This window comes from Thamnophis elegans, chromosome 15 (genome assembly GCF_009769535.1).
Source record: "Thamnophis elegans isolate rThaEle1 chromosome 15, rThaEle1.pri, whole genome shotgun sequence".
Lineage (NCBI taxonomy): Eukaryota > Metazoa > Chordata > Lepidosauria > Squamata > Colubridae > Thamnophis > Thamnophis elegans.
Window position 1 is genome coordinate 2,100,933 of NC_045555.1, and position 24,052 is coordinate 2,124,984.

Here is a 24,052-nt window from a genome sequence, read left to right on the forward strand (position 1 = left end):
ATCTCTTTCCTTGGGAAGATTTATGCTCCATAATTACGTCTATTGATACCGGCAAAGACAGGAGCAGCAGAAATCTTAATGAGAAACACGACGAGGGGAGGGTGAGAGATTTGGAGAGCAGGGAGGCCCGTAGATAAAGCAATCAAAAAACAAATCAGCTTGGGGAAATTGAAAAAGAGAGGGGAGGAGGAGGGGGGGGGATTTGAGGCTGGAGTGAGAGGGGGGGAGGCTTTAGAAGACAGGAGGAGATGCAAGAGGGGGTGTTGGGCGAACTGGAAGCCAGCAGGTTTCCCACCCACCCAAAAACCAAAATTGCTGCTAACATTTTTTTTTTTTAAAAGGCCCTGTCAGTCAGCTGCAAATTAAAATGATCCATCAGGAAGGAACTCAAGCTGAAGGGAGAAGGAGAAGGAGAAGAAGAAGAAGAAGAAGAAGAAGAAGAAGAAGAAGAAGAAGAAGAAGAAGAAGAAGAAGAAGAAGAAGAAGAAGAAGAAGAAGAAGAGGACGCCTGCGGGAAGCTGTAACTTCATTGAAGGCCGAGTGGGATTAGAAACGGAGGATTTTCTGAACAAGAGGCCTCTTTTTGTCGGGAGGCTGTGAAACAACCCAGCTGGCTTTCCCCCAAGTCTCCCTTTTGGCAAACCCGGAGGAGAAAAGAAAGGAAAGGGAAAAGAAAAGAAAAGAGAGGGAAACGGGGTGGGGTGGGGGCATGAGCTTAACATACTTAACTTCTCCCCTCCTTGTTGGGAAAAGAGCAGGCTGCCTGCTTGCCAGTTTTTTTTGCAATAGATAGATAGATAGATAGAGACAGAGAGAGAGAAAAAAAAAGACACAGAGAGACAGAGAGAGAGAAAGAGGGAGAACGAGAGAGAGAGAGAGAGAGAGAGAGAGACAGAGAGAGAGAAAAGAGACAAAGAGAGACAGAGAGAGAGAAAAGAGACAGAAACAGAGAAAGAGAGCGAACGAGACAGAGAGAGAGAGAGAGAGAAAAAGACAGAGACAGAGAGAGAGAATGAGAGAGAGAAAGAGACAGACACACAGAGAGAATGAGAGACAGAGAAAAAAAGACAGAGAGAGACAGGGAGAGAACGAGAGACAGAGAGAATGAGAGAGAGAGACAGAAAGAGAGAGAGAGAAGGAGAGAGACACACAGAGAAAAAAGAGACAAAGAGAGAGAGACAGAGAGAGAGAGCGAACGAGACAGAGAGACACAGAGAGAGAAAAAGACACAGAGAGAGAGAACGAGATAAAGAGACAGAGACACACAGAGAGAACAAGAGATAGAGAAAAAAGACAGAGAGACAGAGAGAGAGAACGAGAGACAGAGAGAATGAGAGAGAGACAGAGAGAGAGAGACAGAGAGAAAGAGACAGAGAGAGAACGAGAGACAGAGGGAGAATGAGAGAGAGACAGAGAGAGAGAAAGGGAGAGAGAGAGAATGAGAGAGACAGAGAGAGAGAGAGACAGAGAGAGAACAGGAGACAGAGAGACAGAAACAAGACAGAGAGACAGAGAGAGAGAACAAGAGAGGGAGAGAGACAGAAAGAACGAGAGACAGAAAGAGAGAGACAGCAAGAGAAAGAGAGAGAGACAGAGAGAAGAGAGAGAGACAGAGAGAAGAGAGAGAGAGAGAAAAGGGAGACAGAAAGAAAAAGAGAGAAAGAGAGAAACAGAGACAGAGAGAAAAAAGACAAAGGAAGAGAAAAGAGACAGAGAGAGAGAGATACAGAGAGAGAGAGACAGACAAGGAGAGAGAGACAGAAAGAGAGAAAAAAGACAGAGAAACACAGAGAGGGAAAGAGAAAGAGGAAAAGAGAGAACGAGAGACAGAGAGAGAGAGAAGAAAAAAGGATTCACTAGCACCTGGAATGCCACGGGCTAACTTGAAATCCAGACAGAGTCTCTCTTGTTCTCTTCGGGACGTTTCCCCCCCCCCCCCGAACGGTGTTTTTTTTTTTGGCTTTCCATGGGGGCCATCTGGGGCAGCTGAGAAGGGAAATTGGCACGCCACGACACAGGGCTTGGTTTCCCTACCTTGGCTGAGAAGTCTGACCGAACTAAAACTTGATTAAAAGTGCCAACAAAACAAAATTTATAAAACAAAACAAAACTCAACCCAATCCTAAAAGAATTCCATAATACAGGTTGTGGCCTGCCAGCGGCCAATGGAGCTGGCAGCAGATTCGGACAATGAGGAGGAAGATGGGCCAGTCCTGGAGTCTGGGGAAGGTGTCGGAGGCAGAGAGGGGGCCAGGGCCATCTGACAGTTATCATCTTCCTCCAGAGTCAGACATCAGTGAGGCAAAAGAACAGCTGGAGCCTGTTCCCAGTGTGCGCATGCGCAGAGTGGCCAGGGGAAGGGAACAGCTAAAGAACAGGAGTCGACTTGCGAGTAAGGCCACTGGTGGATGATAAATCCCCCCGTCCCAAGGAAAGAAAAAAGGAGCGAAAGGGGAGTGGAGTTTGCAGGAGACAATGAGTTCGCTTCATTGGTTTGTGATTCTCCGAGACTCCTGGCCAAGTTTTGCAGAGATTGGCCTGGCAGCTCTCCAAGCCAGATAAGGTCTGTGACCGTAAATCCTCCCTTGAAAGGCTTTGCTGGATGTGAAGGAGCAGAATTCACAGCAAATTAATAAAAGGGTTTTTTGTCGGGACCAGGAGTTTGCTTCAAACTTTGCCCGGCGGTAAAATTATGTGTAAACCCATCTCTAGATACATCATAGAATATTTATGGGTGAGAAGATGGACTTCTTTTTCTTATTTCTTATTTTTTGAAACGGGTGGCTGTCCCAGTCTTAAACTGGTTTGCAAACTGACCAGCTTCATCTTTGCAGAGAATACATAGATATTTCTGCTTTTTCCTCTGTCCGCGTTGCATGTATTTTGGCAATTTGCCCCCTCCATCCCCACCAACGGAGTTCCTTCGGCTAAGACACTATTTATTTTCCTCTCATTTGGCTCGGCAAATTGTGATTAATAGATTAAAAAAGTAACACAAACACACACCACGTGATGGATGCACTCGTTCTATGTACTTGGTGGAGATAATTGGGCTGCCCGAGTCTGAAAAAATCCATCCAACGGGCACCGCGCAAATGAAAAAGCCTATATTTAGGGGGGGGGCAGGCACAAGAAAACCTATGAATTAGGGGTGAAATGCTACCGGTTCGGCCTTTAGAAAGGGGACATTTTTTTAAATACAGCGCGTTGATGCCACACACATTTGCAGACTGGTAGGGAAGGTAAGTGGGCAAACCTGGGAATTCAATCGATTGAATTTTATTCAGTTTTATTCTCTCCTCCCCACCCTCAACGGCAAAAATCCACTTTTCTGAAATTTCTCTGGCTTTTCGTTTTTGCTTTCAAAACCTGAGCTGGTTCCCTTGCATTTGCCTATATTTTGGGGGAAGACTCCGTGCAAGAATGCATATCTGGTGCTCTGAAACCTGCTACCGGTTTCGCTCTGTGCATGCATGTGCCTCCAATGCGTGCTTCGCAAGGGGGCGCACTGCTGTTTGTCGCAACAGCTGATTGTCCGAACCGGTAGCATTTTTTTAAATGTTCCAATGATCAGCTGTGCTGCGTGATAACAGCTGATCGTCGGAACGTTTAAAAAAAATACTACCGGTTTGGACGATCAGCTGTTGCGGCAATCAGCAGTGCACACACGGTAGATGTTGTAGAATCTCCACAGACATAAAATTAGGTGGATCAGTGAAATTGGGCACTGTTCCTTCCGTAAGGACAAGCCAACCATCACATCTGGAAGAGAATCTTAGTTCTAGGGAGGGTTGCACACACCTGGGGCTCACGGAGCTACTCACCTTACCACAAACGTCGTTGACAGCTACGTGAACGAAGACGGAAGCTTCCTCCATACCTTCTAGGTATACATGTCGGTAGCCTGGAAGCAAGAAAGTGGGGTGAATGATGGCTTCTCCTCTCCTTTAGCCCAAATCTACTGGCGGATGTGGCAGCCAGGCAGTGCTGGCATTAGCCAGATGGGGCCTCGCAAGTTTCCAGATGTTTAATTTATTGCTGGTTCTTTCATATCCTGTTACTGCACTGTATCTGTCAACCGAGAGGCTCCTTGGTGGAATTCAGCAACAGCTTCTCTCTCTCTCTCTCTCTTTTCTCTCTCTCTGTCTCTCTGTCTCTCTTTCTCTCTTTTTCTCTCTCTCTCTTTTCTCTCTCTCTCTCTCCCTCCCTCCCTGACTCTCTCTAGTTATCAAAGAACGGCGCCCCTACTGACAATCACATATTTCTAGTTGATTTCCCGGCTCTCCCCAGAAGCCATTTGGATTGTCATAATTCACATGTTTTCTTCTTTGCGTTTCTCCTTCAAAGCCACAATGGGGTTTTTTTCCCCCCACCCCTTTTTCTTCTGAAAAACTTTTCCCCGCAGCTTTGAAGTGAATGAAGAAAGAAGGACAGGGGATACATGGAAAGACTGTGTGTGTGTGTGTGTGTGTGTGTGTGTGTGTGTGTGTGTGTGTGAGAGAGAGAGAGAGAGAGAGAGAGAGAGATCTGAGCTGGGAAAGCTCTGGCGGATGTGCACAAATTTGCACGACCCGAAGGAGAACGAATGGATTGGGAAGGTGGAGGAGGAGATATTAATTCACAACAGTCCCACTTTTGCATATACTGCCCTGTTTCCCCCCTGAAAATAAGCCCTCCCTGGATAATAAGCCCAGTTGGGCTTTTGAGCGCATGCGCTAAAATAAGCCCTCCCTGAAAATATTGCAACACAGCAGCAGTCGTGAGGTGACCCCGCTCGCCGCCTCCTGCACCTCAAAAATAATAAGCCCTCTCTGAAAATAAGGCCAAGTGTTTATTTCAGGGGGTCAAAAGAACATAAGACCCTGTCTTATTTTCGGAGAAATACGGTAAAAGCAGCCAGCTTTCAAACTGTCATTATCGGCATTAATTTTGAGCCAATCTTGGGCCGCCGATGAAAATGACAGCCTCGTTTGAAGACAAAAATAAAAAAGACGCCCACGCTTTGAAGTTCTTTTTTTCCCCACCCTCCATCGATCCGGGGATGAGCCAAAGGAACTCTGGCAGAGATAACCAGCAATTGGGAGAAATGTCTTTGGTTATGATTGGCAGGAGAGCAACGAGGCGAGCGGGAGAGAAGAGGATATGATATCCGCAGTCCTATTTCTGTGGCTTCCACTCACGTCAGGCGTTCAAAGGACTGGCTTTGAGCTTGCGAGCAAGAATTTTTTCCTCTTCGCGGATGCCAGCTTGAAAAGAAGATTCGGGGCACGCCCACCCATAGGTTTCCTCTTTGATGCCTGGCTGGTACCTACCCGAATGGGCAAATTCTTCACAGCCAGAATATCAATAGCAATAGCAGTTAGACTTATATACCCCTTCATAGGGCTTTCAGCCCTCTCTAAGCAGTTTACAGAGTCAGCATATCACCCCCAACAACAATCCGGGTCCTCATTTTACCCACCTCGGAAGGATGGAAGGCTGAGTCAACCCTGAGCCGGTGAGATTTGAACAGCCGAACTGCAGAACTGCAGTCAGCTGAAGTAGCCTGCAGTGCTGCATTTAACCACTGCGCCACCTTCCTCAGAGAGGAAGGGGGAAAAAAACAAGTTATATGAGCCGCCTTACCTGGCATCATCGATGTAAAAGCGATCGTCCTCTGACCGATAAAATCCCGGCCGATGGGATCGTGGTCCCAGACCAGGAAACGCACCAGGGCGATCTCTGGCATGGCGATGTTGAAAACCAGGGTTTCTTCCCACATCGGATTGAAACCTGCAGAACAAAATAAGGCAGGACAATGGGCCTTTCTGAGCATTACCCGCTGCGCAAGGTGTTTCTACTTGGCGAGGGGTAGGCTTCAACTCCCAGCCATCCAGCGATAGATATGTCCGGGGGTGGGTTCTGGGCGATACGGACTGGTACGGCTGTACCGGTAGTAGACGGGAGCAGTGGCCGCTGTCATTTAGCCCGCCAGCGTTCCAGAGCTGTTTATAACGCGACCGTCCAATTGTGCGCACAGCGTGACCACCGCCGAGCAGCTGGGCGTCGCAGGGGGGGTTGGCGGGACGCCCGGCCCCGAGTGCAGTGTACCACTTGCAATGGGATCCGGAACCCAACACTGGGTGGTATTCACTTCCTTTCCCTACCGGTTTGCAAATGTGGGTGTGCAAGCCTTCCGCGCATGCAGAACGAAAGAAATACACAACAAACAAGGACATTGGCGGTGGGGGGGGGGAGTGTATTTCTAATGTCTTGTTTATTTTGTTTGTTTCTGTAAAAACAAGAGTTTGGAGTGATGTATTTTTTGGAGTAAAATATGAAGCAGGGGGGGGAAATCCATTAGGAGGAACTTTCTCAAAGCCACCAGCTGTTCCAACACGGAAGTAAAATTGCTTAGGGGTTGTAAGGTGCCCCCCCAATTCCTCCAGCAGATGCTGGAAAAGCCCACCGTCAAGGACCCCGCACAGATGTTCTGCATGAATCATGACTGATTGATTGACTTTGATTTGATTGATTTTATTGTATTTCTACCCCGCCCTATTCCCAGAGGGACTCAGGGAGGCTCACAAACCAAGTAAAGGGGGGGGGGGGATACAAACAGGAAGAAAGACAACAGACAAACAACAACAACAATTTAAAAACAATCAACAGCCACACAATTCGAGCGGGGACGGGAACTCGTCAGCCCCAGGCCTGTCAGAACAGCCAGGTTTTAAGGGCTTTGCGGAAAGCCTGAAGGGTGGTGAGGGTCCGAATCTCCACGGGGAGGTCGTTCCAGAGGGCCGGAGCAGCCACAGAGAAGCCCCTCCTCCGGGTGGTAGCCAATCGGCATTGGCCGGTGGATGGAATTCGGAGGAGGCCTAGTCTGTGGGATCTAATCGGTCTGTTGGAGGTAATTGGCAGACTGGATGAAATGAATTTGTGGAGCCCCCCCTCCCCCCCTCATCCTAGGGATTCTGGGCATAACTGTAAGATGTCCTCCAAAGATAGCAGGAAAGAGTCAAAATTAAGGACCGAGAAGCGGTTACCGTTGTCGTCCACAACTCTGGTCTGCTCTTTGCAACAATCCATGGGCAATCCGATCACCTCGACCTCCACAAACGGATCGATGATCTGGAAAAAAAGAGGCGAAAGAAATGCAATCGGAAAAATGTCACCCAGCGGAGTTGGGACGCCTGTCCTTCACTTTCTTCGCTGGCCGTAAAATCTTAATTAATTTAACTTAAGAGAGACATTAATTTGATGGCTCTCTTAAGATCTGCGACGAGACCTTTTCCCATTTTGAGACTCTAGAAAAAAGTGCAGAGAAGATCAACCAGGATGATGAGGGGACTGGAGGCTAAAATCTACGATGAACGGTTGCAGGAACTGGGCATGGCTAGTCTAGGGAAGAGAAGGACCAGGGGGAGACACGATAGCAGCCTTCCAATATTTGAGGGGCTGCCACAGAGAGGAGTGGGAGGGGGTCAAGCTATTGTCCAAAGCACCCAAAGGCCAGACAAGGAACAATGGAAGGAAATTGATCAAGGAGAGATTCAACCTGGAAATAAGGAGGAATTTTATCTGACCGTGAGAACGATCAACTCATGGAACAGAAGTTGCCTTCGGAAGTTGTGGGAGCTTCATCCCTTGAGGCTTTCAAGAAGAGACTGGGCTGCCCTCTGTCAGAAATGGTGGAGGGTCTCCTGCTTAGGCGGGGGGGGTTGGGCTAGATGACCTACAAGGTCCTTTCCAACTCTGTTAAATCTATGAAACCTCCTGATGTCTGAGAACCAAATCCCACCATGCCAAACCGGGAAAAAGTCGACCGCCCCCACCAAAAGTTGGTCACATGACCTCCCCACCAAGCCACGCCCACAGAACTGGTGGCCAAAAAAAAATAAAAAATTAGATTTTACCACTATTGCAAAGCACTTCTGTATGCAAACTGAAAATGTATAAATAAACTGTTTTTTAAAAAATGTACTTCTGCTTGAGTCAACTTGCAGAAGAGAAAAAGAATTGAGGGCAGTCGGAGTTGATTTGAACCCAGGACCACACATCCATCACGTAGGTGTTGTTATGGCGTGCCGGTCCCCATTTTTGGTACTCAAACTGGCTCCCTTCCTCCCCAAAGGATGGTTTTTTTTAATTAAAAAGTTTTATTTTTATTTTTCTCTTTCAAATTCATTCACAAATATACACTCTAGTTCAGTGGTAGTCAACCTGGTCCCTACCGCCCACTAGTGGGCGTTCCAGCTTTCATGGTGGGCGGTAGGGGTTTGCTGTAACTCTGCTTTATAAATTTTATAAAGTAAAGTTACTTCCCTACTTTATAAAGCACCATTACTGTGGAACCGGTGGGTGGTTAGAAAATTTTACTACTAACAGAGAACACAAAAGTGGGCGGTAGGTATAAAAAGGTTGACTACCCCTGCTCTAGTTAATATTTAAGATTCATCTATTCATCATTAATCTTTATCATGATTTTCTTACAAATATATAGAATACAGTTTGGCTCACTTTCTTGCCACCCCGGGTCTCCATCGTATTTTACAACAACCTTAATCCTTCCATCTTCCCAACCTTCCTTCTCTGCCTTCTTCTTTCCTCCTCTCCTTCCTCCCTTCTTCTCCTCCTCTCTTTCCTCTCCTCCTCCTCCTCCCCCTCTCCTACTCTTAATTTCTCTCCCTTACTTCCTCTGCTTTTACCCTTTCTTCCTTTCCCTCCTCCTCCTTCCTCCTATCTTCTTCCCCTCTCTTTCCCCCTTCCTCCTTTCTCCTCCTCCTTCCCCTCTCTCCCCCTCTTAATTCCCCTCCCTTACTTCCTCTGCTTTCACCCTTTCTTCTTTTCCTTCCTCCTCCTTCCTTTCTTCTTCCCCTCTCTTTCCCCCATTTCTCCTCTCTTCTCCTCCTCCTTCCCCTCTCTCCTCTCCTCCTCTTAATTCCTCTCTCTTACTTCCTCTGCTTTTACTCTTTCTTCCTTTCCCTCATTCTTCCTTCTTTCTTCTTCCCCTCTCTTTCCCCCACTCTTCCTCTCTTCTCCTCCTTCTTCCCCTCTCTCCTACTCTTAATTCCCCTCTTTTACTTCTGCTTTCACCCTTGCGAGAAAGGATGATTAAAGACGGAACTCAATGCTATTCCTCCAGCCTCCCCCTCCCCTCAACAACTTGGACAGGCCAATTAACGGCTGGGGCAAAGAAACCACCCACAAGGATTAGACATAGCCCCCAATTAAAAAAACAACAAGTACCAAACACTCAACGCTTTGCCTAAAGGCAAACTAAATGCTGCTTAAGGGATGGAGGGGAGAAAGGGGGAAAAAAAAATTGGAGCAGGTCCCTCAAACAGGCTCCATCCAAAGGAAGCCATCGCTCTCCTTGTGCTGACAACTCAATGGCTTAATGTTGTTTTACAGGGAGATTCAGAGCCCCCCCCCCTGGCCCCCCTCCCCGTCCCGGGTTTGGCTGGGAGGTTTATTTATTTATTTTGCAGTGTGCGTCCCTCCCGTCCCCTCCCCTCCCGACATCCTCCCACCCTCCGGCCTGCTCCTTCCAGGGAAGGGGCCGGTGAATAGAGGCCTGTCAACTTGATGGAAGGTCTTGGCAGCTCCTTCCGGACTCTCCTGGGGACAATGAAGCCGACTCTTTTTATTTTTTATTTGCACAAAGGGAACCAGCCAAGCACCTGCTAAAAAAAAAACCCTGCAGGGGAAAGGAACAGGGGTTGCGTAATCTTTGTTTAAAAAAAAAAAGAAAAAAAAAAAGAACAACACCCCCCCCCCTTCCCCAGGCTGCATGATGGATCTTATAGTGATTAAGAAGAAGGGGTGTGTGCACCTAAAAAGCAAAGAGAGAAATAGTGGGAAGCAAAAAAAAAAAAAAGGGAGGGTTACTCAAATAAATTATAGAAGAATGATAGGGGTGTTGAAAGAAATGTCCTTCTGGGTTCAGCTCCAAGTGGGGGAAAAGACACTGGAGGCACGGAGGCTGCTTGGAAAGATGGTTTATTGGTGGACAGGACCACATAGCTTGAGTCCTGAACAGAAAAGGGGGATCACATGCTTCAATGTTGGTGGAGAAGAAGAGAAGGGCTGAGGGAGGGGCTTGCTAGGCTTTTTATACCCTATTTAGTCCCGCCTCTCTGTTTCCTGTTCCTGTGTAAGAAATGTATTCTGATTGGTTGTCGGACTCCCATGGGGCCATGCAGGGGGCTACTCTCTAAGCTGTTTTGAATACAGGTATGAGTTCTCAGATGCCATGTGGAGAGTTGAGTAATATCCCTTCCCCCTACAGCTGCAGTGGGGAAGTCTTTATTATGTAAAGTGGGCTAGCCTGGCCTTCTCAATGGCCTATTGACAAAGTGTGGATGGGCAGGAAGCTACAGGCAATTATTCTGTCTTTTAAAGCATGTTTCTTTCTTTTCACATCCAGAGAAATATTCTGCCTTTTCAATATTTCCTAGGATATTTCATTTTTCTGGGAGAGGGCTGGATGATAACTTCCCACAGGGGAAAATCGGAAGACATACAAAAGGGGGAGGGAAAGAAGAAGAAAAAAGGGAATTTAAGAGTAGGAGGCATATACAAAATGTTTTATCGTTGGCATTTATCACCAACAAGATTGGCTAAAATGTACCCAAACATGAACCCGACCTGCTGGAAGTGTAAAAAAGTACAAGGGACTTATTATCACATATGGTGGACCTGCCTGGAAACACAGGGAGAGAGGAATAAAAAAAAGCCAACCAATCACTCATAATAGAGCTAGAAGGGACCTTGGAGGTCTTCTAGCCCAACCCCCTGCTCAGGCATGAGATCGTAGACCCCTGGTGGTGAATCCATGGTACGAGCGCCGGAAACGGCACGCAGAGCCATACCGTGTGGGACGCGCAGCCTCACTGCCTCCCCTTTCATATTCCTGTGCACACATGCGTGCCGGCCACCTGGCCTTCGCGCACACTGAAATCTGGAAGAGCAGCATTCTGGTGCGCATGCGCACACCGGCACCCGAATTTCCGGGTTTCTGTTTATTGGGCCCGCGCCGGAACCCAGAAATTTGGCTGCTGACGCATGCATGCGTGATGGAATGCTGCTCTTCTGGGTTTTGGCACTCACACTTGCACGAAGGCTAGGAAAACGGGTACGAAACAGGTTAGCTGTCACTACCAATCTGGTGGCATGCAGTTCCACTGATTAACTGTCCTGGCTGTCAGGGAATTTCTCCATAGTTCTAGGTTGCTTCCCTCCTTGGTTAGCTTCCGTCCGTTGTTTCTCGTCCGGCCTTTTGATGCTTTGGAGAAGAGTTGGCTGGAAACTCATCGAGAGAAGCAACAGGAGGACGATTAACCAGTGGAACAGCTTGCCACCAGAAGCCATGAGTGCTTCAACACTGGAGGCTTTTAAGAAGAGACTGGACAACCATATTTCTAAAATAGTTTGGGGTCTCCTGCTTGAGCAGGGGGCTGGACTAGAAGACCTCCAAGGTCCCTTCCAACTCTATTCTGATCGATTGATTGAAATGGTCTAGGGTCTCCTGCTTGAGCAGGGGGTTGGATGAGAAGACCTCCAAGGTCCCTTCCAGCTCTATTCTGATTGAATGATTGATTGAAATAGTCTAGGGTCTCTTGTTTGAGAAGGGGGCTGGACTAGAAGACCTCCAAGGTCCCTTCCAGCTGTATTCTGATTGATTGATTGAAATGGTCTAGGGTCTCCTGCTTGAGCAGAGGGTTGGACTAGAAGACCTCCAAGATCCCTTCTGGCTCTATTCTGATCAATTGATTGAAATGGTCTAGGGTCTCCTGCTTGAGCAGGGGGCTGGACTAGAAGACCTCCAAGGTCCCTTCCAGCTCTATTCTGATTGAATGACTGACTGAAGGTGGCCTTCTGCCCCTCTCTTTTGTCATCCCCATATCTACTTCCAAGAACCCTGAGTTACTGCTTTATGATGGTTTTGAATCAACATTAGGAGGAACTTCCAGAAAGAAAGGAAGAAAGGAAGGAAGGAAGGAAGGAAGGAAGGAAGGAAGAAAATAGGAAGGAAGGAAGGAAGGAAAGAAGGAAGAAAGGAAGGAAGGAAGGAAGAAAAGGAAGGAAGGAAGGAAGAAAGAAAGGAAGGAGGGAAGAAAAGAAAGAAAGGAAGGAAGGGAAGGAAGGAAGGAAAGAAGGAAGGAAGAAAGAAACACAAAACAGACAAGACATTGGGGGGGAAAGGGCACTTTTCAAATGCCTTATTTGTTTCGTTTCTTGTTTGTTTGTTTCTGTTCAAAATGTTTGGAGTTTTGCATTTTTGGGAGCAAAATAAAAATATGAGTTGAATGTCCTTCGTTCTAGGTGGCTCCTCTCCTTGGTCAGTTGCCGTCTGTTGTTTCCCGTCCTGCCTACCTTCAGGTCATTTGGAAAATCAGCTCTTGACGGCGTTGAAAAACCAGGGGCTTACCTCCCCTCGGTCTCCCAGCATGGAATCGCGAGGTTTCGGGAGCTGCTGTCCGCTGATGATCCTTAAGACGAGTTGCTTTTTCATCTGGCCGGCCAGCGGGTCTTCGGAATTGGGGTTGAAGGTCCCTGGAAGAGATTCAGAGAAGGGGGGCATAGTGGAAAGGTCAGGCGGGGAGGGGGGGGGGGGAAGACTTCCGCTTCAGACCGATTTGCCCCAACCACAAGTTACGAATTTTGCGCAGTTCGGAGATCTGGGAAATAGGAACACCAGCTGGCCCCGCCCATTTTCTAGGCCGTTTTCAGGCGGTATTGCCAGCCAAACTAGGCCAGAAAACCACCGAGAAAAATGGCTTTGAAACAGCCCAAAAACTGCCCCAAAACAGGCTGTTTTTTCGGGCCATTTTCAGGCCATTTTTTTGGCTAATATCAGCCATTTTGGGGTGAAAAATACCCACAAAACAGGCCGTTTTGGGGTGGTTTTCAGGCTGTTTTTCAGGCCAAAATCAGCCCCAAAATGGCCTGAATATAGCCAAAAACAATGCCTGAAAACAGCCCAAAACACACCCCAAAATAGACTGTTTTGGGGGCCATTTTCAGGCTGTTTTGTGGATGAAAAACACCCACAAAATAGGCTGTTTTTGAGTGGTTTTCAGGCCCTTTTTCGGCCAAAATCAGCCCGCAAAACAGCCTGAAAATAATCCTTGGTGCTCTCTGAGATGGGTGGTTTTCTTGCAGATGTTTCATTACCCAACTAGGTAACATCATCAGTGCTCGAAGGGGGGTGAGATTGTGGAGAGGAAGAGAAGGAGAAAAGGAGGAGGTGGTGGTGGAGGAGGAGGAGGAGAGGAGGATGATCATGACTGTGGGGGGGTCCTTGGTGCTCTCTGAGCTTGGCTGTATTCCTGCAGACATTTCATTACCCAACTAGGTAACATCATCAATGCTAGATGGAGTGAGGTTTTACTCTCTGGGAGCGCATGCGTAATACAGGGGATGCTGGGAGAATGAAGAGATGCTCCCTGAGAAGTGCAACCAGGCCCGGCCCAAGAAAGCTGAGGACGATTGGAAAGACAAAATAGAGCAAAGTTTGTTTCTCAACCTTGGCAACTTTTAAGGTGTCCGGACTTCAACTCCCAGAATTCCCCATATTGAGAATACCCTGGAATACAGTCTCCTGGGAGAGGACCGTGAGACAGGCTCTCTTACCTTGACACATGCACTTGGGTTTGAGGATGTAGCCACAATTCCCGTTGGCGCTGAACTTGGCGCGGTTGAGCTGCAGCATCCTGCCTTCGGATTGGTAGTTCAGCGCCACTGCGACAGACGGAAAAAAATGGGAAATATAGGGGAGCTGAGCAGAATAAGCCTGCAATACTGCGTTCTAACCACCGAGCCATGGTGGCGCTGTGGTCAGAATGCAGGGTGGCAGCCTGACTCTGCTCCAGGCCAGGAGTTCGATCTAGGCTGGCTCAAGGTCGACTCAGCCTTCCGTCCTTCCGAGGTCAGTAAAATGAGGACCCAGATTGTTGAGGGTGATAGACTGACTCTGTAAACCACTTAGAGAGGGCTGTAAAACACTGTGAAGCGGTATATAAGTCTAAGGGCTATTGCTATTGCTAAATAACTGAGAAATGAAACTAGAAATGGCAAATTCCGATCCAGACATTTTGGAAAACATCCATCCATCCATCCACCTACCTGCCCATCTTGTCTACGCACAATATCTATAATCTCTCTCTTCTATCTACAATAGCTATTCATCTCTCTCTCTCTCTCTCTCTCTCTCTCTCTCTCTCTCTCTCTCATCTATCTACCTACCTACCTACCTACCTACCTACCTATCCACCCATCTTCTGTCTACGTACAATAGCTATCACTTCGCTCTCTCTTCTCTCTACAATAGCTATCTATCATCTCTCTTTCTCTCTTTTCTCTCTCCCTCCCCATTCATCCATCCATCCATCCTGTCTACGTACAATATATATATATCATCCTGCTTTCTCTTCTATCTAGAATAGCTATCTATCTATCTGTCTGTCTGTCTGCCTGCCTACCTACTTACCTACCTACTCATTCATCTTGTGTACGTACTATATCTCTCTCTTTTATCTGCAATATCTATCTATCCATCCATCCATTCACCCACCCACCGTCTATGTACTATATCTATCACCTCGCTCTGTCTTCTATCTAGAATAGCTATCATCTCTTTCTCTCTCTCTTCCCATCCATCCATCCATCCATCCATCCAGTCTACATACAATATCTATCATCTCTCTCTCTTCTACGTTCAATAACTTTCATTTCCCATCCATCCATCCATCCATCCATCCATCCATCCATCCATCCATCCATCCATCCAGTCTACATACAATATCTATCATCTCTCTCTCTTCTACGTACAATAACTTTCATTTTCCATCCATCCATCCATCTATTTGGAAAGAGTTTTTTCTCTCCAGAAAATTGTATCTCATGGCTGAGAAAGGAAGAAAAGGGAGATAAATGGTTTTCTTTTCATTCTCCACTGGCTAATTTTAAGAACCGGGCTAAAATCAGCAGCTGTCTGATTAAACAGAAAGAGGAGAGGGCCGGGGAGGGGGGGGGGGGAGAGGGGAAGAACAACTGCTTTACAGTTTTCCTCCAGGACAATCAGCCGGAGACCAAAGTCTCCTTCCGCTTCGCTTCTGCACCCGCCCTTCCCTTCTTCTCCCCCCCCGTCCCCCCCCCAAGAGAACCGAGGGGGTCAAACCGACGCAGGGAAGCGTGAAGGGAAAAGGTGGTTTGCGGGCAAAAGGACCATCTGGCCTCCTTACCCAACTGGCAGCCGGCGTTCCAGAAGGGCTGAGGGTTGTAATTGCTGGAATCCACCCGGTAGGAAGACGGATAGATGCGGGAGAGCTGGTGCTGGTTGAAGCGGAGATATTGGGCCGCTTTTTGCTGGAGGATCTGGTGGGCTTTCGTCTCGCTGAAGGAGGAGACTTGCCAGCTGGAAGAAACTGGGGCAAAGGAAGGCTGGGTTGGTCCCCCCGTGGATGTCAATGTCTCCCTTATCGGGCCCCCTCTTCCCCACGCATCTTTATTTATAGATGGTCCTCTACTTAAGACCAGTTGCTCGATGACCGATGGGCCCCGCCATACCTAGTTTATGCAGCAGGAACATAGAACCATAGGATTGGAAAGGGACCTTGGAGGTCTTCTAGTCCAGCCCCCTGCTCAAGCAGGAGACCCTAGACCGTTTCAATCAATCAACCAATCAATCAGAATAGAGCTGGAAGGGACCTTGGAGGTCTTCTAGTCCAGCCCTCTGCTCAAGCAGGAGACTCTAGACCATTTCTATCAATCAATCAATCAATCAATCAATCAATCAATCAATCAGAATAGAGCTGGAAGGGACCTTGGAGGTCTTCTAGTCCAGCCCCCTGCTCAAGTAGGAGACTCTAGACCATTTCAATCAATCAATCAATCAATCAATCAATCAATCAATCAATCAGAACAGAGCTGGAAGGGACCTTGGAGGTCTTCTAGTCCAGCCCACTGCTCAAGCAGGAGACCCTAGACCATTTCTATCAATCAATCAGAGCCAGAAGGGACCCTGGAGGTCTTCTAGTCGAATCCCCTGCCTAGTCAGGAAACCCTACACCACTTCAGACAAAGGGTTATCCAATCTCTTAAAAACTTCCAGTGTTGGAGCATTCACAACTTCTGGAGGCAAGTTGTTCCACTGATTAATTGTTCTAACTGTCAGGAAATTTCTCCTCAGTTCTAAGTGGCTTCTCCCCTTGATTAGTTTCCACCCATTGCTTCTTGTCCTGCCCTCAGGTGCCCTGGAGATTAGCTTGACTCCCTCTTCTTTGGGGCAGCCCCTGAGATATTGGAAGACTGCTATCATGTCACCCCTGGTCCTTCTTTTCATTAAACTAGGCATTCCCAGTTCCTGCAACCGTTCTTCATATTCTAGTCCAACTCCCTGCTCAGGCAGGAAACCCTACACTGCTTCAGACAAATGGTTATCCAACATCTTCTTCAAAACTTCCAGTGTTGGAGCATTCACAACTTCTGGAGGCAAGTAGTTCCACTGGTTAATTGTCCTCACTGTCAGGAAATTTCTCCTTAGTTCTAGGTTGCTTCTCTCCTTGATTAGTGTCCACCCATTGCTTCTTGTCCTGCCCTCAGGTGCTTTGGAGAATAGCTTGATCTCCCTCTTACTTGTGGCAGCCCCTCAAATACTGGAAGGCTGCTATCATGTCAGCCTTGGTCTCCTTTCTGTTAGACACACATACATTTTCTCTATTGTTCATTCTTCGTGTTCGCCTACAGACCCCTGATGGGCTTTGTGGCTCTTCTCTGCACTCTTTCTGGAGTCTCAAACATTTTTGGGGTGCTGTGGTGATATGCATTGGATCAGGTGTGAGCTCCCGTGGCTTGTCCCAGCTTCTGCCAACTGAGCAGTTTGAAAGCAGGTAAAAAATGCAAGTAGAAAAATAGGGACCACCTTTGGTGGGAAGGGAACAGCGTTCCGTGCGCCTTCGGGAGTTGAGTCATGCCGGCCACAGGACCATGGAGACGTCTTCGGACAGCGCTGGCTCTTCGGCTTTGAAACGGAGATGAGCACTGCTCCCTAGAGTTGGGAACGACTAGCACCTGTGTGCGAGGGGAATCTTTACCCTTTATTGTCTCGTAATCCACCGTTAAAATGGCTTTGGAGTCACCTGGGAAATCTCTTTAGGAATTGGGCCATGGAGCAATGATCTTTTGCCTGAACGGCCAGCGCAAACAAGATTTAGGTAAAAGCCGTTTCACGGGGTGGGAAACGCACCGCCCAGCTTTGAAAGGGAGACGGCTGGAAACTTTCGTTCTTTTTAAGACGGTGGGCAAACTTACTTTCCGATTCCACGTCGTGGATCCCGACGGATCGCGTGTATTTCACCAGATCCGAGAGAGCCCGGGAGAGTTTCATTGTTTTCTTTTGCCGATTTGTTCTGGGAGGACAAAACAACAACAACGAGGTAACTGCTGTGGCCTGTCGGCCCAGCAGCTGATTCAGAGAAGGAGGTGTGGGAGTCAGGGTCAGCCTCAAGGCAACGTGAGAGCTTCGAGGGGGAAGAGGGAATGGCAAGGGGGGGCGGGGCAGAGGCTGGGCCCTCCATCAACTCTCAGATGGAGAGTCCATAGCCCCCAGGTCTTGTGGTGGCTGATGAGGAAGAGGAGGAACAGCTGGGTCCAGTGGCTGATGCACGGATGCACAGAAAGCAGAGGAGAGGAGACCAGTGGAAATCTATGGGCCGGTCCTCGGGACGGAAGAGCCACCACTGCTAGCAAAGCTCCACCCTAGCTCTGGGGATCAAAGGGGGCGGAGATGAATAGATGTGGCAGACAATTATTCATCTCCCTGCTGAACAGACTTGTTAGCCTGCGGTGGCTCTTCCGTCCCAAGGACCGGCCCATAGATTTCCACTGCTCTCCTCTCCTCTGAGAGAGAAACTTTTTGCCAGGGCTGCCGGCGCTCCGAATAAAGGATTCATAAAGATTCTTTTTTCTGAAACCGTTGAGACTTACTTGCTATAATGGACCGAAGTTCTAGTTAGGTTTCCTTGGCCTTCAAAGTCGTCTTCTCCATCTTCCAAACTTGGGGTCCTTTTGAGTTTGCTGGATTTTTTCTGGGTTGTGGGGGGGGGGAGAGGGGGAAAGGCAGGGAGGAAAACACACACACCTCAGCTTACTTGTTATATAATGAAGGCGAGATAATTCTCATGCTGAAAGAATCAGTCGTTATTTTCAACTGGCTGATAGCCCCGTGTTCCCTGGGTATTTATCTACCTTCATCCTGTATTCTGCAGTTCTAATTATCCATTGAAGTCTGTGTGTGTCTTGATTGGTTGCAGAGCCAAACCAGACAATTATGGAGGTGCAGATGCAGAAAAAAAACAATGGCTGCCAACCTGCCTTCCATTGAGGACCTGGACACTGCAAAAAGAGGGCTGTGAAAATATCTACAGACCAGTGGTGGGTTTCAAAAAAATTTTTGAACCTACTCTGTGGGTGTGGCCTCCTTTGGGGGAGTGGCTTGCCGGCCATGTGACCTGGTGGGAGTGGCTTGCTGGCCATGTGTTCTCTTTCTCTCTCTCTCTCTCTCTCTCTCTTTCCTTCCTTTTGTCTCTCTGTCCCTTTTTCCTTTTTTCCTTTCATCTCTCTCACTTTTTCTTTCTTTTTTTCTTTATTTCTTCCTTTCTTTCTCTTCCTCTTTCTGTGTGAGTCTGTGTGTGTGTGTGTGTGTGTGTGAGTGGTGGGTTTCAAAAAATTTTGGAACCTCTTCTGTAGGTGTGGCCTGCTTTCCGGGTCCACTGGTGGAACCTCTTCTAACCGGTTCGGTAGATTTGACGAACCGGTTCTACCGAATAGGTGCGAACTGGTAGGAACCCACCTCTGCTACAGACCCCTCGCATCCTGGACGTAAATTGTTTCAACTCCTACCCTCAAAACGATGCTATAGAGCACTGCACACCAGAACAACTAGACACAAGGACAGTTTACCCCCGGATGCCATCACTCTGCTAAGCAACTAATTCCCACAACAGTCAATAATTTACTAAGAATGTATTACTATTGTTCTTCTGATCCTTCCTAGTATCTATCTCTCCCCACTTATGACTATAGCCATGTTGCTTGTATCTTTACAATTTATATTGTTTTTAATTGTTTCCTTGTACGATTTGATAGTTTAGTGGTAACCTTGGCTATCACTAGAGGTTGTATCTTTGTATTCTTGATGGATGTATTTTACTCTCTTTCTGTACACTGAGAGCCTATACACCAAAGACAAATTCCTTGTGTGTCCAATCCCACTTGGCCAACGAAGAATTCTATTTTTGCAGTTTTGAAAAATTATCTAAGAAGGGTTGTGATAAAATTTGAAATTAACAACTGGCCATTTCGCGGGGTCAAAATCCATCCCTGCTCTTCCCACTAAGGGGGGTGGGGGAACCACAGAATAAAAGTAAATTTAAGAAATGAGTCTGTCGCTTGTACCTCAATCACTGTCTGGTTTGGCACAGCAACCATGTCAGGCCTGCAATTATATCCCTTTTAGAATTTTTGGCCTTCCACACTTTCTCTTATTTCATTATGCTGTTTCATTGGTGTAGTTGATGGGAGGGGGGAATAGAAAGGAGTAGGATGGTGGAATGTATTGTTATCATTCTTTTCTAGAAGACCAAGGTCATCTTTTGTCTCCGTACTTTTGCACCTGACCGAAAGCAGCTGGGTGGAGATGACAGCATGGAAGAAGAAGATTGGACCATGTGATGGATTTGTGGGTGTGGGGACAAGATCATGAACTTTTAACTGGGTGGAATCACAGGAAGTGCTTCAGAATTGGGACTCCACAGCAATGTGCTAAGATGTCTGATTTATTAAATTGGAACTTTAAGGATCGTTTTGCCTTGGACTCTGATTTAATTCTACATGATACTTGGAATGCTGACATTCCAAACAAGGCAGACACAGACTTCAATGGACAGTTAGGACTGCGGGGAAAAAAATAGTTGCAACCAGCCTGCCTTCCATGGAGGCCCTGTGTACTGCATGAGCCAGAAGGAGGGTTGAGAAAATATCTCCAGAGCCTTTGCATCCTGGACGTAATCTGTTTCAACTCCTCCCCATGGGACGCCGCTATGGGGCATTGCATGCCAAAACAAAGAGAGTCCCCCCCCCTCTGCCATTCCACACCATCGTCTCATTTCTCATCTTTCTGACTCTCTTCTCTTATTGGTTTCTTATGACTAGCATAGGATAGGATAGAATAGAAAATATAGAATAGAATAGATTAAGGAATAGAATGGAATGGAATTGAAAATAGAAAATAGAATAGAAAATAGAATAGAATAGATTAAGGAATAGAATGGAATGGAATTGAAAATAGAAAATAGAATAGAAAATAGAATAGAATAGATTAAGGAATAGAATAGAATAGAAAATAAATAGGAATAGAATAGATACAGAAACAGAACATAGAATATGGAGGAAAGAATAGAATTCTTTATTGGCCAAGTGTGAGTGGACAAATGAGTCACCTTGCGTTTGGTCAAGCTTCCCATCAGGGACCGGCTGTGACGTTTGCTGAGGATGGGGTCTTCCCCAGATTCCAGGTTTTCTTCGTGCTTGTTCTGCGGGGACACAAAAAGAGACAGCGATGCACACGGCAATCAGGGATTGGTCGCTAAGTGAACTGTTGTTGAGAGCTACTTGTGTCCCCACTCTAAAATGCCACTCGAGAAAGCTAATTTTCCTCTTGTCCCTGTCATTCCTGGGCTTTCCGCAACTCAGGGCTAATTTTTAAAGCAGTCACAAGTTTGGTGCAGTCACTTTCCCCCATTTTTTTTGGCAGCTGGATTTGTGTGAGTTTCTGTCTCCTCCCCTCCTTCCCTTTCCCTCACACACACACATTTTTGGCAGCTGGATTTTTATGGGTTTCTCTCTCTCTCTCTCTCTTCTCCCCCCCCCCCGCCAATAAAGAAATTAATGCATTTTGTGCTCAGGTTGTAGCACATTTAAGGCAGGTGTTGCCTGATTCCTGGATACTCATCCATTATTTTTTAGCTCTGTCATCCCTTTGAGTCTTCTTCCAATATGTCAGCAAATCCTTTGCAAAGTATTTTGCATAGGAAGGCTTTTCTAGTGGCCCCAGTCCCTGATGAAGGGAGCAAGAGAGGGAGAGAGAGGGAGAGAGAGAGAGAGAGAGAGAGAGAAAGAGGGAGAGAAAGAGAGCAAGAGAGAGGAGAGAGAGACAGAGAGAGCGAAAGAGAAGAGAGAGACAGGGAGAGGAGAGAGGGAGAGAGAGGGAGAAAAAGAAAGTGAAAGAGAAAGAGCGAGAGAGGGAGAGAGAGAGAAAGAGAGAGAGAGACAGAGAGGGAGAGGGAGGGAGATAGAGAAAAATAGAGTGAGAGAAAGTAAGAGAGAGAGAGAGAGAGACAGAAATAGAGGAGAGACAGAAAGAGAAAGAGAGATGAGTGAGAGCGAGAGAAAGAGCAAAAGAGAGAGAGAGATTGAAAGAGAAAGAACAAAAGAGAAAGAGAGAGAGGAGTGAAAGAGAGAGAGACAGAAAGAGAGAGGAGAGGGGGAGAGAAAGAAAGAGCGAGAGAGAAAGAGAGGGAGAGAAATAAAGAGAGGGAAGAAGAGAAAGAAAGAGAGAGAAAGAGAGGGAGGAAGAAAGAGAGAAAGTGAGTGAGAGAGTGAGAGAGGAGGGGGAGAGAGGGAAAGAAAGAGCGAGAGAGAAAGAGCAAGAGAGGGAGGGAGGAAGAGAGAAAGAGAGAGGGAGGCAGAGAAAGAAAGAATGAGAAAGGGAGAAGGAGAGAAAGAAAGAGTGAGAGAAAGAGAGAGAGAGGGAGGGAGATAAAGAGAGAAAGAGAGAGAGAAAGAGAAGGAAAAAAGCAGGTGATATAACTGCCCAGCCTTCGTCTTTCTGAGGGTGTAAGAAATCCGAAAATAATTTGGAAATTAATATTCGAAGGAGTTGGAGAAAGGGGGGAGGAGGGCAGCTTCTACAGAAAAACCTCTGAGTTATGAAAAACGAACCCCCTCCTCTTTTTTAAAATGAGATTGCCAAAAAGAAAAAGAAAAAAAAAAAGAGGATTGCAAGCCACCTGTGCATTTCTCGCATTTTCCTCCACCTTGCCGGTGGCCCCTGACAGGAACCTCGTGCTTCCCCGAAATTTCTCTCACCTGCTTTCCTCATTAACGCCGGGCGCTCAGCTACGAAAGGCAGAAATCGTTAATAAAGCATTTATAAGCCAGGAAGCTAATGAAAGCCTCAGCCATGAGAACGGCGGCGCGGGAAAAGGCCAGCCGGCTCTCGCTTCGATCTCCAAACGCTTGCAAATAACTCTTTGGATTTCTTTATGGATCAGCCTTCCTGCTGGGAAAGGCAGGAGGGTCAGAGGATGAGGGGAGGGATGGGGGGGGGGAAGGGACGGGGAAGGGAGGAGAGCAAATCAAAACCTCCTTCCAGGAGAGGTAGAATGAAGAAGGGAGGGGGGGGGAAGGAGGAGAACTGTCTTCAGCGGTGGATGGAAAGGAGGGAGAAGTAAGATGTCTTTGCGGCATTCTTAATGGTCCGTTCTGGATTAGATCACAGATCTATGTAGTGTTTCGGTCCGGTCCTACTCCTCCAACGAAGCTGTTCTGAGCCAGCTCCTTCTGTAGTTGGAGCAATGATTGAAGTTTATCTCTCAATGCAGGCTAACAAGTCCGTCCGTCCAGGAGATGAATGGTTGCCTGCCACATCTATTCATCTCCGCCACCGGCCTTTGATTCCCAGACCAAGGGTGGAGCTCCGCTAACAGCGGTGGATCTTCTGTCCCAAAGACCGGCCCATAGATTTCCACTGCTCTCCTCTCCTCTGCCACATCTATTCATCTCTGCCCCCTGCCTTTGATCCCCAGAGCTAGGGTGGGGCTTCACTAGCTGCAGTGGCTCTTCTGTCCCAAGGACCAGCCCATTGATTTCCACTGTTCTCCTCTCCTTTGCCTTCTGTGCATCCGCACATCACGTACTGGACCCAGCTGTTCCTCCTCTTCCTCATCAGCCACCTCCAGACCCGGGGCCTGTTAACTGTCCATCGGAGGGCTGATGGACGGCCCAGATTCCACCTCTGCCTCTCTCTCTCTCTCTCTCTGCCAGCTCTATTCCCTCTTCCCCCTCGGTTGCCCTGAGGCTGACCCTGATTCCCACATCTCCTCCTCTGATTCGACTGCTGGAGGGGCCGGAGAACGACAGGCCCTTGTTGCCCAGGATTGGGGTTGAAAATAGAAGGAGGAAGCACTGTGTGCATCAAGGCAGGATAATTGCCAGGCCCAAGAAACCAGGAATAGGAGCTGAGTTCAAACCACTTGGGCGTTTATTACGTGCCTGATCTACTAAAAGGCCAAGGAAAACTGATAGCAATAGGACTTATGCACCGCTTCACAACCCTCTCTAAGCGGTTTACAGAGCCAGCCTCTTTTCCCTCCACCAAGGGTCTCCTGCTTGAGCAGGGGGCTGGTCTAGAAGACCTCCAAGCTCCCTTCCGACTCTCTTACTCTGTCTCCGGAATGTTGATAGGCCTTGTTCCTCAATCTCCTGCTCCTCGCTCAGCCGGCAAAGGGGCCGCCATTTGTCTCCTGGACAGGTGGTTGGAAAGTGATATTAATGGCTTAGGAGGGGAGGACGAGGCTGGTTCTCCACGCGCCGTTCTCCACGCGTGTTGGACAGCATGCGCGCAAGACGAATGAGAAATCTAAGAGGCCGGTAAATATCTATCATGATTTCAGGGGAAAACCCACCAAGGGAAAAAAACCCATCATTAACTGTTCATCGCTCAACTCTCCTCGCAGAGGAAAAAAGAGCCATGCGGGTGATCAGTCAGGATTAACCGTGATTACATACCAAAGAGGTTTATGAAGAATGATGAAAAGGGAGTGTGTGTGTGTGTGTGTGTGTGTGTGTGTGTGTGTGTATCAAGAAATAAAGCTATCAAAAGCCCTGTACTCTTCAACATCTTCATCAATGATTTGGATGAGGGTATAAATGGGGAACTCATCAAATTTGCAGATGACACCAAGCTGGCAGGAATAGCCAACACTCCAGAAGACTTAAGGCTCAA

General features: G+C 47.5%; 1 protein-coding gene across 1 annotated transcript in view; it reads right to left on the reverse strand.

Annotated features, from left to right (window-relative positions):
* Positions 1-24,052, reverse strand: part of PLCH2 (phospholipase C eta 2) — an 82,805-nt gene that overhangs the window by 12,640 nt on the left and 46,113 nt on the right. The window contains 9 exon segments of the mRNA XM_032232185.1: positions 3,825-3,904; positions 5,626-5,772; positions 7,029-7,113; positions 12,416-12,540; positions 13,621-13,728; positions 15,231-15,413; positions 17,299-17,396; positions 17,974-18,074; positions 20,487-20,579. Coding sequence (XP_032088076.1) covers positions 3,825-3,904; positions 5,626-5,772; positions 7,029-7,113; positions 12,416-12,540; positions 13,621-13,728; positions 15,231-15,413; positions 17,299-17,396; positions 17,974-18,074; positions 20,487-20,579 — 1,020 coding nt within the window.